General features: G+C 42.9%; 2 protein-coding genes across 3 annotated transcripts in view; one reads left to right on the forward strand and one right to left on the reverse strand.

Annotated features, from left to right (window-relative positions):
* The window catches only part of PTPN21 (protein tyrosine phosphatase non-receptor type 21), a 97,564-nt gene extending 91,748 nt beyond the window's left edge, over positions 1 to 5,816 (forward strand). The window contains exon 19 of the mRNA XM_084841170.1: positions 564 to 5,816. Coding sequence (XP_084697296.1) covers positions 564 to 692 — 129 coding nt within the window. The 3' untranslated portion in view covers positions 693 to 5,816. The remainder of the gene's footprint in view (positions 1 to 563) is intronic.
* Positions 5,817 to 8,625: 2,809 nt separating this feature from the next.
* The window catches only part of SPATA7 (spermatogenesis associated 7), a 90,278-nt gene continuing 78,540 nt past the window's right edge, over positions 8,626 to 20,363 (reverse strand). For both annotated transcript variants that reach the window (XM_084841192.1, XM_084841184.1), the window contains 5 exons: positions 18,901 to 18,974; positions 17,105 to 17,158; positions 12,973 to 13,050; positions 10,744 to 10,801; positions 8,626 to 9,500 (listed from right to left, as the gene is read on the reverse strand). In XM_084841192.1, coding sequence (XP_084697318.1) covers positions 9,027 to 9,500; positions 10,744 to 10,801; positions 12,973 to 13,050; positions 17,105 to 17,158; positions 18,901 to 18,974 — 738 coding nt within the window. In that variant the 3' untranslated portion in view covers positions 8,626 to 9,026. The remainder of the gene's footprint in view (positions 9,501 to 10,743; positions 10,802 to 12,972; positions 13,051 to 17,104; positions 17,159 to 18,900; positions 18,975 to 20,363) is intronic.

A 20,363-nucleotide genomic window follows, 5' to 3' on the forward strand; every position in this document is an offset into this window, starting at 1 on the left:
CCCCACTCCCCACCACAGCCACCTTCAGTCCCTCCAAAGGGGGGTTGGGGGTCTTCCTGAATGATGTGGGTTGAGGTGTGGTGGGCGGAAGGGATGGTATACCTTCCTTCCATGATCTTAAGTAAACATCTTAGAATCTAATCGAGGGTCAATATATATGCCTACCTATCTGTCTTGGGCCTGGCATAAGAAGTCGGTATTGTTGGGCACCTGCCAAGGCCTATACAGCGAGGAGGGGATTGCCTCCTGCCCCTGTTGCTGCATCTCACCTGCCCTCTCCAAGTGAGTGACCAGTGAAAGGAGCAAGGAGGAGGAGCAATAACTCCCCTACCCTTTGTCTTCTTCCTCTGTGAAGTGGTACAGATTGGGCACAGAGGGAGAGGCAAGAAAATGGGCAGTGACAACAGTCGTGGTGAGGAGGGGCACACTCAAGAAGGAGGTCCCACCGAGAGAATCTTGTCCAATGGCCTCCCCAAACCTGGAACCAGCGCAGATCATCTCATGGGGCTAAGAACTCTGGACGGCAGGCATAATTGTTTTTTGATTTCATCTATTTTTTCTAGGCCCTGGATATCCCGAGAATGCTGGATATGTTGAGACAGCAGAGGATGATGATGGTACAGACGCTATGCCAATACACCTTTATCTATGGAGTTCTCATTCAGTTCCTTAAGAGCTCAAGGCTCATATGAACCTTACCCACTCCGCTTCCAAGTCTCACTCTTCGCAGGAGTTTACAAAAGCAGGTTTTTGCCTTCCACCGGGGCAGATGTTCTGGCTTGGTTTGAAGATGCTTCGTGCAAGTCCCGTGTTCTCAGCATTGGTCTTTGCAGAGCAAGACTTTGGGTGGGCGGGCTTCTTTCTTTATTCGTGTGCAGTTGTAGCCGGAACAAGAAAAGAATGAGTGTGGGTGTTGCTGCTGTTTGAAAAAAGTACTGATCTGCTGTGTTTTTCATGTACTTAAGAGACTATATTTTGTTGTTGTTGTTAAGCAAAAAAGCTGATCCTACCAAGACAGCACTGCACCATATTGAAAATCATTACTCACTTAAAAAAAAAAAACACCCCACTTTCAGAGCAAAGAGAGGAAAAGCTCTGAAGCTATATCTATGAAGATATATTATGTGGGAAAGATGTGTGCCCTGCCGATACAGAGGTCACATGCTACATCACTGTGCTTTGAATTTTATATTTAAATCAATGCTAATATATACATACATACATACATACATATATATATTTAAAATACTTGTGAATTGTACCAATTTCATATTGGAACCAGCATCTGCAAGAAACCCTTAAAGGTAGCACTTAAGACAGTTCATTTTGTATTTAGTGTGGTGGGGTGGGGTTGTACTTACCTAAAAGTTACAAACAGCACAATATTTCAGAATAGTATATATGCAGGAGGAAGAGGTTTGAGATTTTGGTTTGAAGATGTGTACAGAGAAGGAGAAGGAAATAGGAAGTGATAATGGCTTGTACAGTTTGAGGTGTCATAAAATAAGCAGGAACAGTGTCCTTGCAGGATGCATATAGGGTAATAAAATGAGATGGGAGAAGTCAGGAGAAATGGTTACAGCTGGCACTTTTTTATCCCCGGAGTTAAGAAATGGAAGGAGAATGTTGCTGCCAGTGGTTCTAGGCCAATCGGAAAACAGGTATTGCAGAATGCTATGTAACTCCCCAAAAGTAACAAAGATGAAGTTGTACCCTCAGTATTATTTGTGTATTTAGAAGACAGTTTGCTACTACTGGTTGAAATCAAGGTGGATGCAGATGTAACTTAAGCACTTTCTTGGCTCTTATTTATCTAGAGAAGCATTTAGGTTGTACCAGATTAGCACACCAGTACTTTTTAAATTTTGTTTTCAGAAAAGCTTTTTAAGATGGAGTGAATGAGTGGTGAATTGGTTTTAAAGTAGGGCATTGCAGACTGGTAACTAAGGAGGCTGTATGTGAGATGGGAGAATGCAAGTGTGATTATTGGTTTGAATGTTTTAGCAGAGAGGCTGCAGTATTAAACTTTTTCTTCATATTCCTCTATCAAGGTAGTCAAAAGGTATCTTTATATTACCTTGTATTCTTTGAACCTATTTCTTTCCCCTCCTGGGCAACATCACTAAAACGCAGTCCCTGCAGTATTGCTGAGGCGAGATTAGTAGGGGTTGCAAATTTCAACAGGCCTACCCACTTCTTTATGATCACTCGGAGGAGCAGAAATGGTAAATGTTGTAACCTGTGGAAGGCGTATACATCAAAAGCAAAAATGAATCGGTTGTCCATAATGCCTAATATGAAGTCAGTCAAAGAGCTTTGGAGAGGTGCTGATTCTTTACAGGGCCTTACACAGCACACTTACCGTAGGGTGGCTGTGAATGTTGTTGTTGTTCAGTCGTGTCCGACTCTTCGTGACCCCATGGACCATAGCACGCCAGGCCTTCTTGTCCTGCACTCTCTCCCGGAGCGTGGTTGTGAATACACAACCACAACTTTGTGGTTGTGAATGCCACAAAGGTAAATACATTGCCTCAAAACACCCCTAGCTATGCTTTTGGGTAATCAAATCGATCTGGGTTTGAAGTGCAGGCTCTAGCTAACGTTTTTCTTTTTTTTAAACATTGGCCATGTCTGTTCTTCAGCTGTACAGTCCCGAGAGCGATGAAGTTAAACAACTGTGAAAAGATGTTTTGTGGTGTGCCTTGAAGAGTCTGAATAGGCTTCATGGCATGTTCTTGAGTTGCCTCAAGGGCAGTGGGCAGGAAAGCCAAGCTGCTTTTGACATCAGTGATGCTAATTCACACTGTGTGAACTCAGTTGCCATTGTCATTTCTGGGTAATATCCAATGGTGTGCTTCCGCTAGTGCTTTTGATGTTGTGCAATGGGAAAAATCAGTGATTTGCTGCTGAAATTTTCCATTTCCCCCCATTATACTAGTTATATTGGGCAAGTGTTGGTCTACACTAGCGCAACATCAATAGCTCTAGTGGGAGTGGACCGTTGGATCCTTCCTTCTCTGACAACAGTCTGGGTGAACCGGTTCCCCAGCCTCCCTTAGCTGTCATCATCAACAGCAGCTTCTGCGAGTGATTCTATTGAGTTGTGGTGTTTGGCTTAATTCTTTGAACCAACATTTCATTCATAGGCACTAAAAATGCTACGTTTTTAAGAGGGCCTCCCTCAACTGGGTCTGTTGTGTCGACATTGAAAGGTGGGATGGGTACAGGCAGTGGGGAGATTTTAAGGCAATATGCAGCAATTTGGAACTGTTCTGCATGCACAATATGGGAACCAGAAGAGTGATCCCTAAAACATTCATTTTTATGTTTTTAAAAAAACGTATCTGGGGATGCAAACGTAGTCATAGCGACATAGTTTATAGGGAATTGTTTTTAATATGGGCTTTTGAAACTCCGAATAGTTTGGTTTTGTGATTCTGTTAAACTTTTGGTTGTATCAAGTCGTTATTCCCTTGAGAAATAATTCAGTGCTACTCTTTCTGTATAATGGGATGGGGACTATTCATATCAGCCTTGCTTGCTCAGCTCAAGGAGGAAAGGGAGGGCAGGAATTTCGAATTGAGCACAAATTTGTCCCTGAAATAAGAAGAGCAGCAGGTGCTCCAACAGAGTGTTTGGTTCCTGATTCTGCCTGTCTTTCTCTAGGGTGGGATGTTTTCTAAAAGTAGTGCTTACTGGGATGCCAATGAGATGGACGGATTGAGCATTCTTCACCTCTACCCATATGGAGGGAATTTACTGAGCTCAATTTGCCCTTCTCTTGGAATATGCTGCCCATCTTTTACCTCTGGTTAGCATGTACTCTGCTTAGTAATGCAAAGCATAGTCATACTAAGCACAGTTATGTGCACCTTGCTAAGATATCACCATGTGTTTGCAAGCAATGCGATTCATCTAGGTTTGTTGTTATTGTTGGTGTGTGTGTGTTTGCTGCTCTTAAAGCTAAGCTCAAGACCAGATTTATAAGCTATAAAGCAAGCATCGTAGGAGCCCTTTTTCAGTGCAGTGAAAATAACGGTTCAGAAACCTCAATGGTGCAGTATTGCACTGTCCGATCTAGACACAACCCAGAGAATGACAGAACTGGCTTCTTAGTGAGTCTGAGTCCTTTTCTTCCCACCCAGCAAACAGGAGTTGCATGGTTGCTTTTGAAAACCCAAGCAACTTCAAAAGTATTTTGTGATGCCAATATGGGGGATGCTGTGAAGGAAAAAAAGTTTTTTTTGTCAAGTCTGTGCAAGACCTTGGGGTAGGTGGGTGGCTAGACAAGGGAGTTCTCTTGTTTGTGACTCCTGTCACTACAACACTGTAGGGACCAGTTTCCTTGGCACTTTTTGGTGTCACTGTGCAGTCATACATTTTGGGGAATGTGCAAATGCAAGCTGTAATGTGGCATGTTCTAGATCTCTGACAGCAGCAAAGAGCCCTCTTGCTGTGTATGGTTGAGGGGCTGGGGCCCAGATCTTTCCCAGTCAGGTCTTCCCCATGATCCTGAACTAGCCCTTTTGGGTGTAGTTTGATTGGTTCCATTTTCTTGGATCTATATTTCATGTTTTGAAAAGCTAGTCAATGGACTTGAATGGTATTATTATTACTTATTGCCAAAACCTATGTTGACATGATGCTGCCTTGTGAAATGAAGGATGTGCCACAGGTTTTTGTTCTCCAAAAAACTCTGTGGTGCTAAATAAGATGGTGTTTGACCTAATTAATACAGTTGGAACCAAACATATAGAAATGAGGAGGCTACTGGGTAGAGGATTTTTTTTTTTTAAAGATCTGCAGCAACGTTAGTCCCGCTGAACTTCCTTGAAGCACTGGCTGAGAAGAAAGGATGCCTAAACATATAAAGAGAAGTTACATGCCATTTTATTTCATTGGAATGTCGTCCTAAAACATGTAGAGGAAGTTTGAAACAATCCAAAAGAAAGGTTCTGGAAGGAGTGTGACCAGTTAGGCTATTTAACCCAGTTTTTTAAAACTAAAGTTAAGATAACTTTGGCAAAGGTGGTGTATGATGCACCTTTCTTGAATTGCTCCTGGACACCACATGTCTATTCATTTGCTGGGTGAGGGTGGTGATAGCCTGAATTCATATGCTAATCTGATGGCATGGGAGTTGTTTCCCAGTGTCTGGTTCTCTGCTCCTGTCATTTTTCTATGGAGGGAATTACATGGGTAAGGCAAAGAATGATGTTCCTTCCCATGCCAGAACCGTCTCCTGAGGGGCTGAACAGCATTGGTAGGGGGAAAACCGTGTCATCCACATGGTTCCACCCTACTGGATTACAAGGAACTAGCTGCTATGCCACTCCGGTAGAGTGTGAAACTGTCTGGAGCTGGAAGCTTGAGACGGGTGTGTGCAAGGTATCCTGCGATTCAGCATTGGCCTTAATTGCATGTTCAGCAGCTTTCAGAACTGACTCTATGCAAGTGAAAGAGATGCTGGATCTTGCCCTTAATTTCCTCCTCCTTTTGCACCAGTATACAGGGAATTATACAGTACTTTGTTTCAACAGTAGCACATGTCCCCTATTCAAGTATTATTTTTCTAGTGTCAAGCTAAGGGCTTTTTTAAGTACGTGTGCTCTGCTCTCTCTCTCTCTCGCTCTCAATCAGTACTGTAAAAATGTATAATCACTGCAGCGTTAAATCTTGTACAATTGAAATGGATTTGTAAAACAGTGTACAAATTGTATTTGATAGACAGGCTTGTTTTACTTTGATATGTAATATATGTGAAATGAATATCATAGTTTATTTTTGCCATGGAAATAAATATTTGAAGCGCTTCTACACTAGTTGTTTCTGTTGTTTTTACAAAATGTTGGGAGGAAACTAAGTGCGGACCAAACCATTTCATAACCCACAAATTAATGCCAGAAACATGTTTCAAAGCATGGTTTATTACACCTATGTGTCATATAATCCAGTGAAGCTGACTTAACATGTATGCGTATGGTTTTGACCTTTTTAACATCCTTAAGTGCCCCTGGAAAAAAATATTTACCCTCTTTTATTGTATGGCAAGGTGTTTTAAAAGTGATGGATAGCATAGGGTGGATATTTTTAAGTCAGCCTTCTCCAGCCTGCCACCCTCCAGATGTGTTGGACTACAACTCCCACAATCCTCAGCCAGCATGGCCAATGGCTGGGGATGAGAGTTGTAGTCCAACACATCTGGAGAGCACCACGTTGGTGAAGGCTTCTCCACCCACTATCATAATGGCTAACAGGGTGGTGTATTTTTTTGAAGTCTTAAGGTCGATCATGAGTCTGAAAAATCAGCTCTGAACCAGGGGAGAGCTTGAGCGAGCAGAGTTGTGCAGGTCAGGTCAGTGGACTTTGGCGCATGAGTGCCAATCTGCAGGGAGCACCAGCTGCCATGTCCACCCGCCCCCCAACCACCTGACTGGTTCCTGTTCATAAATTAAGCTCTCCTCCTTTCAACAGAGGCTGTCATATCACAAACTAAAAAGCCAATATTTTCTAAACATCCTAGGTGGGGCCAGAGGAGTGCTCTCAGAGGGGCAAATGCACCCACTGGCCCTGGAATGCACTTCTCTGCTTTTTTCCCATATATCTGTATTAATTTTTATTTGAGGAGCACAGGCACCGCACACAGTCTCCCCTCCCATTAATGTAGGAGTTCTAAATATGCACACTGGTGCATGCATAGGGCTCTTTTACCCTGTATGATCATGCACTAGAGAGGTGTGGCCAGTGGGTGCATCAGTCTGGGGGCTTTTCTTCGGAATAGCCCTATATAGTGTTCTTATGAGGAAGATTTTTTTTTTAGATTAAGTGTTCCAGCATGTGAACCTGCACTCCGAAGTGGTACAATCCAGCCACAGGTTTGCCATCTTAGGATGCAATCCTATGCATGTTTAGACAGAAAACTGCTGGCTGGGGCACGCTGGGAATTATAGGATTTTTTTTGTCTAAACATGCATAGGATTGCGCCTTTAATGAGAATAAAGCCTTAGGGCCAAGCTCCTGCCTTAAAGAAAGTTAGTAACAGCATAACTGTTATGTATTTAAAATTGCCCCCTGGAGCTGCTCTTAGCTCCACTGGGGAAAATGTACAGGTACCCATGGGGGAATATAGCTTCAGGAGGTATGTGTGTGAAATCTGAATGAGAATGTGGCATTGGGGAAAGGGTTAACCTCCACTCCTTCAGTGCTGTGGTCTTGATCCATTGCCTCCCAATTGTCCCGATAAAAATAAATGTTTCGTCCTGATCTCAGATCACACCCTTCTCATCTAGTTTGGCCCTTAGCTGTGCTAAAAACTCAAACCCACCCCACCAGTTCATTTCTGACTAAATACAGCGCCAAAATTATTTGAATGAGTGGCAGACAGTCAAATTTAAACCAAACATCTGCTCTCCTAGACATAGCAACCTGGTATTATTTACAGTGCCACATTTTTTCAGGATTTAAGGTATCCGTGCTTAATGAACAAAGCAACTGGAAAAGACTGAAAGACTGGTTGAGCAGCTCGCTAATGGCGGATATTATTTTGGGTTACATAACAGGTTATTATTAGTCATCATAAAGTGGGCACTATGTTCCCTCTGTAAATTCAGAGTACCAAAATTCTTCTGGGGACACAGTTGCGCTCATCTGCCCAGCAGAGGAAAAAGGAAGATTTCTTTCACTAGGACTACATTCTCACGAAGACGGCATCTGTCAAGCCCAGCTAAGGCTTGATGTGAAACAGACACAAATATCACATTATAATGAATCAATTTCATTTACATCTATTTATTGAAATCTCCCCTTCCGTTTGGAGGTTATGAAATAGGGCAATCGGACACAGCTTGGAAATTTTTCAGCAGGGCTGAAATGCAAGCACAGTGGAAAGGCTTTCTGGTGGTAGTGCCAAGGCGAACTCCCACCGGTCATTATCTAACAGCAGACATGCCATCTAGCTGCAGCAGAGTGGAGAAGGGAACCAGGCTCTGCTGAGGGACCAGCTCCATTGACTCCTCCTCTTGAAATGCTGCTATTCAAGCTGGTCATTACAAGAAAGTTAACGTTTAAAATTGGTGCCTATTATTTGCTTGTTTTCCTCTTCCCTCCTCATCCCCTTTTCTTTTTGTGTCGTGCTCTTTGGATAGTCTCTGCCCACAGGCTTACAGTCTTTTATGTTACTACGTAAACTAATGTAATGTTTATTATATAAACTAATCTGGGAGCCATTCTGGCTGAAGAGCAGGGTAAAAAAATGCTTTAAATAAATAAAACATTTTCCAATGTCTGCCAACTGGTGGCCACCATCCCTCCTCTCACCAAACTTGTGGGCTGTCCTGCTGCTGCTTGCAAGGATCAGACCCACCACACATAGCGTCAGCACTGTCATGACACCGATCACCTGTTGGTAGGAGGCGGAACCAGTCCTTCCCATTAGCTGATCCATGCTTTTAAAGCCCACAGCATCACACAGCTGTTTTGACAGAGCACAGCGGCAGCCTTCTCCACTAAAAGAAATGTGGCAGGTTTAGAAAGCTGTGCGTGTCAATTGGAGGCTATTAGTTGTAAGAAATCCCTGGATAGGGGTGTACGCCTTATTGCAAAGGGCCTAAAAGGTGCAGGCATGTTAATTCAAAGACTCTATTTTACTATTACAAATGTTGTATCCATTTATTATAAATAAATCTTATAAATACCACACCTGCCTTTAATATTCATATACATACATACATACATACATATATATATATATAAGCTCTACATCGCGTTTTCAGCAGTTAATGACATTGCGTTACGTTAGATGCCACAAACGTGTCTCTTGCCCACTACAGTGTGTGTTAGTGCTCAGTTCTTTAAAGCCCAATTAGTAATACTTGGACCCTTTTCAAAAGAGGCTGCAAGTGCATTCCAGGCAGAAAATGTAAAAAAAAAAAGGATGATTTGTTAGCATTTTATTAAATCCGCAAAGTTCAGATCTCTGCACCACTGGCTAGGTGCGCTGTCTCTCTTGATGCTTCACTGCTAGTTGTTCAGTATGGTGTGTTGTCAGTGGAGATGGGAAGGGAGTTCACAAAGCTTTCTTTGAGTTCATCAACTTCCCTCAAAGACTCGCTCGTTTCAAAGTCAGCATCGTATGTGGCTGAACTACATGTTGGTTGTGACTTGCATGAGGTATCCAGGATTTCATCAGTCACCAAGAAGGAGGTAGGGTCCAGCTCAACACTTGTTGGTTCACTGATATCTTTGGAAATTTCATCCTGGGCCTCTTCCTCCTGGAATTTATCACTGCATGCAGCTGGCTCATTTGCTATTAACTCCATTGCTTTTAAAAACTCCTCACTTTTTGCCAGTTTGTTTTGTTTTTGAGTTTTACTGGGAAGTTGGAGGTGCTCAGCTGGCTCATTCTGCAGTAGACCATACATGTCAGTCCCTCCAGCAAAGTTTTCCTCCTTGATGCAGCCCAGGTCTACTTTCAGAATCTCCAGCAGGTGGCGCATTTTGGTCTAAGATTTAAATGAGGAAATAAATACCAGAGTTTTTAGAAATAAATTTAGAAAACAGTACTTATAAAAACCACACTACTTGAGAAAGGATGGTTTTGAAGCTAACCAGAGGCTGGTTGCAGAAATCAACTTGAATGGCCAGGTAATAACTACTTATTTCCTCTTATGATGTATCTAATAATGACTAGCTCTTAAGAATTCTTAAGAGGTATATGATATTATATTGCATGTATGTATGAAGCAAGGGACAGAGGTAGAGGTGTGTGTGAGAGAGACAATGTGACTGAGTGTGTGTGAGAGAGACAGCAAGAGAGAGAGAGGGACGGAGGGAAGGAGGAGGAAGAAAGGGAGTGGCTATGTTCATACATAGCAATAAACCAGGAATCCTGTCTTATTAATCCTTCATGCAGCCCAGAAACTGGGATTATTATTTCTTATGCTGAAACATGCCAGGATTGTAAGACAGTTTTATACCAGGGTACTTGTTGACATACAAAACCTGGCTTGTGTGGGTGCAACAAACCATAATCCCAAGTTTGAATGTCACGATACGTTATCCCTGCCTGGCTACATTAGCAGCTCAAATGAAAGGAGGAGCAAAGTGAGGAGTAACTGGGCTGTGCGCACAAGCACAATGCTCATCCACATTGTTGAAGGGGGTAATCCTATGGCTGCTAGTCAGCGGCTAGACAGCCATAGGATATCTGGTTTTCTGGGAATCGACCTTTCCCCCCTTCTGCGCTGCCTCGCAGGCAGTGTGGAACAGCCCCGCGCTCCGTGCTCGGAGGAGGAGTGCGGAGCGGCCAAAGTGGGGTGTTCTGGGGTGGGGAAGGTAGGAATGCTGGTATGACCCATCCTGTCATCCGGCAGCCTCCTCACCCGCTCCACCTTCCCACGGCTACACAGCCGAAATCGGCTGTCTAGCTGCAAATGCAGGGCAGAAGTGTGGAGGGAATGATCCCCTCCGTGCTTCTCCTGCCCTGCATTGGATAGGCAGTTGCCTCTGCGTTCGGAGGCAGCCGCCTATCCCCATAGGATTGCAACCTAATAAACAAAAACTCATGGCTTATGGTTATGTGTGAATGTGGCCAATGTATCTATTATTTAGAAATAGACTGACGGAGACCAGTACTTATGTCAATGACTGTCTTCATAATTGAACACTTTGGAAATTCTCTTTGAATTCATTTTCTTATCTCTAGGACATTTTTCCTAGGACTGTCTTTACACACATAGTACATACCTCATTAAGGTGGTTCTTATTTTGTTCTATGTGACGCTCAAACAACTTTTCCAACGCCCTTAAAAAATGAAAATGATTTGGAAGGTTTTACTCAGAAAAGTAATTTTTCAGAAGGAAACTGTTAAAATGGTAACATTGTCTAAACTCTAAAACATACATGCATTTTCTGAAAAATATGAAAGAGAATCTTTTATTAGTATTTCACTTAAAATATTGTAATTTGGCTTAGAAAATAAAACATCAATTAAACAAAACAGCCATAAGTAAAAGTTAATAATGACATTACTAATGCAAAATGCCACTGAATGCCTAGGAAAAAGGCGAAGTTTTAAACAGGTGTGTAAACACTAGTAGTTTTGGGACCTGGCAAATTATTCTGTAGAGGAAGTTCCACAATAGGGCACAATCATAAAGAAGGTCTTCTCACTTTTAGCTACTCATCTTGCCTCCAAAGGAGGGGAAACCAAGATCAGTCCCCTTCCCCCATAGAAGATCTTAACAATCAGGAAAGTTCATATGAGTACTGGTGATCCTTCAGGTAGCTTAGTCCCAGACAATTTAGAATGATGCTTTCCAGAAATCTACAGGCGTATGGGGCATTTGCTCAATCACCATTTCTCTGTTATAGGGCTGGGCAAGATGACTGATGTGGTGTATTATGGTACTCTGAATAGGGATTCGATTTAGCCATGGCTTCTTGGGCACCCTTAACAGTAAACTGGAATCAGGTCTCATCCAACCTCCCATAATATTTGCTGGGATTGTGGGCACCCTTTAGAAATTCACAGTAGCTCCTCCCTCTCCCTATTGTTGAGACATGCTGCTTACACGGTGTTTTAACCTCTAGCTCAACCCCTTTTAAGTGGAAAATTGGAGGTCTGCTGCTGAATTTTAGTAGTGCAACAAGCAACAGCACCAAAAATATAATAACAATAAAAAAAGGTAAAGGTAAAGGTGTCCCCAACCAGTCGTGTCCGACTCTAGGGTGCGGTGCTCATCCCTGTTTCTAAGCCGAAGAGCCAGCGCTGTCCGAAGACACTTCCGTGGTCATGTGGCCGGCATGACTGAACACCGAGGTGCACGGAACGCTGTTACCTTTCCCGCCGAGGCGGTACCTATTTATCTACTTGCAATTTCTTGCTTTCTAACTGCTAGGTTGGCAGAAGCTGGGACTGAAGACGGGAGCTCACACCGTCACGCAGCACTCGGGGCTCGAACTGCTGACCTGTCGACCTTCCAGTCTGCAGTTCAGTGTCTTAACCACTAAGCCACCGCGGCCCTATAATAACAATACTATTGCTTATATTGTTTTTTAAATTCTACTATTTTATACAATTTTAATATTATTGATGATTTAATTATATTTTTAACTTTTGTTTATTTCTATTTGTATGTTTTAATTGTACAAGTTTTTAATGTTGTAAAGCCGCTTTGAGTCCCAGTATTGGGGAAAAGGCGGAATAGTAATAATAGTAATAGTAGTAGTAGTAGTAGTAATAATAATAAAGGGGGCTATTTTGCTTTAAAATAGACTATTTTTGTTGCCACCGAAGTCTGGTGGCAAATTGCTGATTTTCCTTTCAAAAAAAGCTTTTTTCTCCCTGTTGCTGTGCCATCGAATTTCTGCCACTGAATTTCACCAGGGCTGGTGGGAGCTGGAAAGAAGGTATGTGTGTGGGGGTGTTGCCCACCCCTGCTCTAGCTGTTAATTTGGCCATTCTGGGGAAGAAGCGAAAGAGGAGGGAGAAAGGAAGGAAAATCAAGTGGCAGTGCTAAACTCATTTCGTAACTAGAGCTCAAGTCTTTCTTCTTCTACAATTGGCAGCACAATGGCTATACAAAACCAGCCACTAAAGAAAACACCACGCAAATTCTTCTTGATTTTTAACTCATTTTAACACATGGTGTACATTTGTATTTTTTCTCCTCTGAATATTTATAATTGATGCTAAAATATAGCAAGAACTGCTCAAAAATGCTTCGTAGCTGCAGCTAAGTCAAGCAGCCTTGAAGAAGATCATGTATCAAAATGCAGTGAGGATAAAGACTGATCTATGGAAGTGTTTTGCTGTTGTGCTGGATGCTTTTCCATATGGCTGTTTCTGATCCCTTCTTGTTGTTTCTTAGAAACCTACCCCTGGTCTTTTCACTTCAGTATCTACCTGCTTATAACATTATGTATCCCGTCATTGCAAGAATTTAAACAAAACAACTTCAAATATAGCCAACCTGTTGGAAAACAAACCGAGTTTGAGAATCTCATCTGTTATATCCTGGATGAAATTTAAATACAAAAGTTCTTCTTCCCTGCGCAGAGAACAAAAACATCTACTTTCAGTCTCCAAATAAATCATTTATCAAGCAATAGATTGGATGGATATAGAGCTGACCATTAATACATCCAGGCTGGGATCAGATGAAAGCTGTTAAATCATGAGAAGCAAAGGATGCCCATTTTAAGAAGCAGCTATATAAATGTATCAAAAGTACTAAGGGTGATAGCCAATATAGTGCTGGTGGGAGAGAGTTCATGAAACCTGATCTCCTGCCCACTCTTACTCTGGAAGCCCACAGAGCTCCCAGCAAATGCTATACAGATGTGGGGGACCCTCCTAAATGGGGTGGGGAATTACTGAAATTCAGGTGGAGACATCGTGAGCAGGAGCTCCACCCGCAGTAGGTTCCTCTACCTGATATTTGGGGATCCCCTCAGTCCCCTGTAGCACAGCCTATTCCATTCTGGAGAGTCCCCTGACCCCGTGTGTAGCCTTTGGGGAGGCTCTTGGGAAAAGAGTGTGAGGAAACTTGCTTCTGTGAACATTTTTCCACCGGTGGGATATTGCGTATCAGCCTAAATTTTAAACTGAGAGCCTACTGGGCTCCCCTGTTAAGATCTGAGGTTTCTTTATTTCTCTTGTTTGTTTGTTTTTAAAAGGGCTGCAGTGCTTAACTAATTAATTTGATTAATTGATTTGTTAAACTTTTGATTGACTAAAGCAAAGCCCTGATTAATTAGGCAGCAATTTAAAAAAAGGTCAGGTACTTATAAAAACTGCAGATGGCAAGCATCATCTTCAAAGAGGCATTCCCCTTTCTCTCATACACAAGGGGGAACCCCTTTTCCAAGATAATACCAGCTATTACACACATAAGCAACATCTAAAAACAAAGTATGTTTTTTTGCTCCAGAACCATTCTTTTAGTCACATATGCAAATGTAAAAGATTAATCAACTACAACATATATGATAGATCAACTAGCAGTCTGCTCTGAGATAAGATCACTCACTCCCAGGTAAATGTATATAGAATTGCAGCCTAACATTTCTATAAGGTGACAGTGCTCATTTTTAACTTCCTCCTAACAGAGGAACCCACAACTGGGCTTAACTGTGCTACATGTTTCTTGAGAAGATCTGTTTTACTGTGGTGCTCAGTGTGCTCTGCCTGATTTAGATGGGTAGATGACCTCAACAGTGTTGCCTCATCTGTAGAAGGCAGCACATCCTGCAATGCTTCAGAGCCATGGAAGTGATTTATGTAACTAAGGGGACAGTTCACACGTTACTCAGGCTTGTAACAGCCACAGGTCAACCTGTGTGACCAGGATTGATTCCAGACAAACTGGCACGGAAGCTTTACAGGTCCCCCACCCCGCCCCCGCTTCCACTTTTTATGCCATAAATGACTAACAGGTGGGCTGGTAACTTTGGGGGACTTATTTGCAAGGCTCCTTCCTGCAAGCTTTTGTCACCTCTGCCAGTAGCGGCTGCTGGAGTGTGGCCGACGTGCTTGCGTAGCCCCATGTTCATGGCCAGGAGAGAGCCTCTGCTGCTTTCACCCACTCACTCTAAGCAGCATCTGCAGCAGCCCCAATCCAGTATGGAAGATATGAGCAGGGAAGGGGCTTCCATGTGCACATCTGATTGGGCTGGGAACAATGCACAGAGTGGAATGTGAATGTGTGCCTGCACTGCGATTGGCATTCAGACTATGCAATGTGCATTGGGCACCGTTTCCATTGCAATATTGACAGCAGTGTGCAACCCCACCTAGTCTCTGGTTGTGTGCACATTTTGCATGTATCTGAACTGGGGTCTTAAGGCTTAAAATCGTGATCTTTTCTCTTAAATTATCTTTTCTTCTTATTTTATTGTTAGCAGGCTAAACATTATTTCAACCCCCCATTCTTTTTTTTTTTTTTAAATAATGTGTTCAGTGAAATAAGACAAAACATTTCAAGTAACAGAAAAATAATTTAATTGCTCAGATGTCTAAACAGTAGCAAGGAGATGCAAACTAATGCAGTATAGACACAAACACTTAACAGAAGTAATCAGCCACTAGCATGCAAATCTGTTAACGTTGTTGCTAAATTCCCTTCTAGAAAAACAAGGATGTCTCTAAAGGAGTTGCTTGAGCAAAGGGTATTGCGCATCACAAGCGTATTGCGCATCACAAGCACCTTGAATGGATCTGGCACATAATCCTTTGCATCCAATATTAATCTCTTAGATTTGGAAAGCTTCCAGCTACTTGGCATTCTGTTCAGACATGCTATTAGTGCTTTTAATACTGCAGGAATTCATTGCATTCCTATAGTATCTTCAAAGTATTCTAGAATGCCTTTCAAATCTTGCCTCCTGCAGCTCAGGTGGGATTGGGAATAATTTTCCTAGATACAGAATGGGTTTGAAGGGCAAAAAAAGAAAGCAAACAACCACCTCCCATGAATCAGTGGTAAAGCTGACCTAGGTTAGACCTCTTAACACCATTTCCTTATCTTGGCCAAAATAATGGTAGTGGGGGGGGTCGGGGCTAGATAATTGCACAATTTACATCCCAGCTCATATGTGATCCTATGGTGGCACTTTACAGGCAATGAAGTTTCATCATGCAGTGCTGAATGAATGCTTCTACCCAGTGGTGGCTAGTGACTTCAGTTCCAGAGGTGCTGTGATTCCAGTCAGGGTATTAGTCACCACCAACCAAAATTCCAACACTATCCAAGGTGCTGAACTCATTTTGGGGATAGGGCTCAGCACCTTTCAGCACCTTGGATAGCACTATTAGAGTTTTGGCTAGTAGTAACTAAAACTCTGCATTGAATCACAGCCCACTGCCCCCAGAACTGGAGTCACCAGCCCCCCCTCCCCGAATATTGCACTCATGTACTATTTGTGCATGTCCCATGGACATCTCGTTGGCTACTGTGGGAACAGAAAGCTGGACTAGTTAGGCCTTTGGGCTGATCCAGCACAGCTCTTCTTCTGTTCTTACAGCACATATACAGGCAACCCTTTGCCTTGCATGGCATCTTATGGGAATTTTTGTCTCACGGAGAGTGATGCAATTTTGTGCCCCAAAGGAAAGGGAGATAATAAGATAAAAATATAGGGAGTTTGGGGTAAAATAGAGCAGTAGCAAACCCTGTTTAAACCAATCAACCAGATAAGGAAGTGAAGGTTTGCAGTCTCCTGTGTCTCTGATCTGATTATGTTAGAATCTCTCATGTTGCTATGTGCATCAGAAAGGTATCAAAGAAGTAGGGGAGAAGAGAATAAACCAGAAGCAGCACCAGGAATAAGGGAACTGCCTGGTAACAAGAGGCTTACATCATACAAATGTTTTGTGATGGGTTTAAAGCAGGGGTGGGCAACTTCTGCATTGCCCTCCAGAACCCACCGGGAGCCACAACCTATCCCACCAAAATTGCTACTGGGTCACAGTGGTCTTGCACAGAAATAAGGCATATGGGGAGTGCACACCTGGTTTACAAGCAGAATCACACTCCTGGGAAGTTTCTGGGAGCGCAATTCTGCTTGCAAACAAGGCGCACACTCTCTGCACATTTTGCTTCCTTGCAAAATTGTATGTATGTATGTATGTATGTATGTATTTAATTTTTATATCGCTCAATAGCCAAAGCTCTCTGGGCGGTTCACAAAAATAAAACCACAAAAATACAACAGAAAATACAGTGTAACATATAATGGATTAAAACTACAGAATAAAAATACAACCAGAGTAAAACCTAGAAGTGGTGCAGATATTTAAAATGCAATAGCAGGTTGTTGCATGTTTGGCCGTTGTGGTGGCAAATTCAGCAGTGCCAGAGGGGGAAAGGAGGCTGCAAAAACAGCCATGGGTGTTTCTCTCCATGTGCTGCAAGAGTGGGCACATTTCCTCCCCTCCATGTGGAAGGATTTCCTTCCCTTCCACAGGGCACGTGTCACCCATCCCTTGTTTAAAGGGATCAGAGCACAGTGTAATTTGACAGCACCGTCAGTCAACGTTTCTGTTTTAAAAATAATTTTGAATTTTCTGAATTTCTGTAACCTTGAAATAAAAATGTTACTTACTCAGCCTGGATTCTTCTCATCGTTGGGGACTGCACAGAATACGGAGAAGTCACCCTGAGCCATAAGGGGGGGAAAAACTGCAGACATCAGATGCAGAGGGAAGTTCTATACGACTAACTTATAGTGGTTTCATACAGGGCTATACTCATCTTTGCTTCCATGTGTAAACGGAGCTGTTATAATCTGCTGTTTTTGACATGGAAAGGAAGGTTTCATTCCTGCTTGGGAAAGCACAGCAGAAGTGTGCCATTCTGAAAGCCAGGCCTGACTCTCAAAGCAAAATGGGGTATGTGATACAAAGCCATCACTCGCATCCCCTCTGGCATGACCATTATTTTCCCAATTTAATCCCTTGACCCTTCTTTGATCCTATTTTCAATTTATACTGAGGCTCCAAAATGTCAGCCCAGGGAGTCACCAGGTAAATCTACTCATCAGTTACTATTTTTAACCTGCTTATTTAAGCTGGGAGGAAGGAAAGATTGGCAGTTTAACATGTATCTTAGTTTTGATGAGTCAGCAGAGACAGGATTGTTTGAGTTTTAATAATTAAACTCAAATTTTGGGCATACAAGCAGCACCTGGACGGCCCAATATTTAGGACTCTTTAACCCAAAGAAGCCACCCCCTCTCACACAGGAGGAATTGTGTGGAATCCCACCTCTCCCTCCCTCTTTCTCTCTCTTGCTTGCTGCAGAGGAACCCCACTGCCTCCATCTTCATCGCACCCCAGAAACTTGTGCAGATCTACAGAGGTAACAAACCCCTTACCAACTCCTTCCCAGGAAGTCCATCAGCCTGCCAGACCCCCTTCCCTTCCTTCATTACCCACACTTTCCTGGAGAACCCAGCCAGACTCTTTGCTCACTACTGGAGCCACCAGCCTCCTTCCCCTCCCCTGCAGTCCCCACATCCATCTCCCTCCTCTTTCTCCCCATTTCCAGGACTCCTCCCCACATCCCAACCTGCTGGTCAATTTCACCAAACCACTGCTTGAAATGGGTAGTCTGAATGAATGAAACTTAACCCTATAAAATGCCTATTGCCTCAGTCTGATCATTTAAATGTATGTTTTAATTCCTCTCAATAGATTTCTCCTGGGTTAACCAATCGTGTCTCCAATCTCCAAATCTCAATAACCCCTTCAGCTTTGGGATGCTCAGTGTTCAATGTTAAAAGATCTCATCAAGTGTCAAGGTTGCATGTCTGAAAGTGCACACTCAGGCACACACCCCATGCAAAAGGGACACTTGCTAAAAGAAGGTAGGTATGCAGACTCCCCTTCTCAAATGTCGAGTTGAATACATGGACATCAGAGGTGGAGCCAGCAGGCATGGTCCCCTTCCCCCCTCCACATCTTTAGTATATGCATGGAGATACACATATGCAAAGAGCTACAGTCTGTTATTGGTCCTCCCGCACCAAATAATCCTGGGAATTGTTGGTTGGTGAGGGTGCTTATAATTCTGTTTCCATCTTTAGTAAACAATCAAACCATAATTGCTGGTGCACCACATGATCCAAAGTTATTCCTAATAACCATTTTATTTATCACATTCTCACCATTTACTATTAGAGAGAGAAATACTATTGCTATATGGCAGGAAAACCCTTCCTTTTCACTTTACTTGTTTTTCTACTGGAATTTAGTTTGAAGGAAAACATAAATAAATTTCTGCTTAGACAGCATGTAACAGCCTTAAATCTCCTAAAAGACATCCCCTGGATTTCACAATCGGTAAGCAAGGTAAGAGAGAGAACAAAATATATAAATATTCCTCCTGAGTTTCATGTACCTTGGTGAGGAGAACTGAGAAACAGCCTTCACTTCATTAGACTTATCTGCATTGGCAGACACTGTGTCTTCCACCTACAACACAGGAAAAACATCATGAAAGTAGGAGAAAGGGAAGCTGATGGGGGAGGAACTGTGCTCTGGTAAGAAAAGTGTATTTTTAAAGATGTGTACACAAAGCAGGGAGCCACATCCTGACTACCTACTGACTCCCTGGTACATGTGCATGTAAATGCTTCTCACGGTAGTGTGCGTCTCTTTCAAACATGTGATTGCCAATCCCCACACTTTATGGTTTAGGTATGTACACCATATCTAGATACTAAAAATATACTGTGAGAACTATTCCAGATATGCGGTTAGTAAAAATGGGCTGTATCAAATGGGGGCTTTGCATTAGTGGACAGCTCTTCCACTCACACAAGTTGGGACACCTGATTTTCATTGATCCTCCACATGTACTTAAGCGTGCCCCCCCCCCAGCTGCTCCTGGGCTGAAACACCCTATGGAACAGTAGGTAGTGGGGGTTGGCAAAAACTGGGCATCCCAACTTGTGCAAGTGGAACTGCTTTCTTCTAAGGCTCATGTGGGCAACCTATAGCCTCCATGCGCCCCTCAGAGGTCTTCAGTGTGTCCTGCCATCAGTGCCCCAACCCCTGACTAATTCCATCCCCCCACAAACCTGTTGCTCAACTGTATGGAGGGCGGGGGATGCAACTGTGACTGTGATGGGATGGACTGGGGAATTATCTTTGCCATGTGCCATGTTCCCTCTGTAAATCACAATCTCCCCAGCTGGCCAAAATGGCTCGGCAGTTTGGAGGGAGTATGATGGAGAGGACAGCCTGTGGGTAGGATCATCTCTATGCACCACCCTTCCTAAAAAAATTATGTTCTCCACAGCCTGCCAACAGCCCAGCCTTACCCACTGCTGGATCCATGGCCCTTAGCCAACTGCCGCATGCAGTACTTTGGGAACAAAAGGGTTGCCCACCCCTGCACTATGGGTTTTTAAAAGTTGCTTATATTTAGGGATGGACAGATTTTGTAAAATCTGTTCCATCTGTGTTTGGTGGATCATCAGGTGCCTTTTGTTCCATTGTTCGCTCACTGACGAAATCGGATGTTTTCCAATTCCCTGAATTTGCACAAATTCGCATTTACACAAATTCACACTTTTGAAAATGCATATATCTCCCCGAGATGTGTATTTTCATGGCTTAGGCTATGGGGCAAATGCACATTTTCAACTGGTGTTTTTTTATCTTACGGATTTTTGTACGACTAAATTTGCATAAAATTCTGAAAGGTTAAAAAAATGTCCACAAGTCCGCAGAATCCATGCAACTCAGGAAAAGACGGTCTATTGCGGAATCCGCCAACTGGATTCATAGAAACCCAAACTAATTTGATTTCATTACGGATTTCTCTGACATCCCTACTTGTATAAGATTTTTATATTT

Source organism: Heloderma suspectum, chromosome 1 (genome assembly GCF_057233095.1).
Source record: "Heloderma suspectum isolate Gila_16-S chromosome 1, 16-S_ref, whole genome shotgun sequence".
Lineage (NCBI taxonomy): Eukaryota > Metazoa > Chordata > Lepidosauria > Squamata > Helodermatidae > Heloderma > Heloderma suspectum.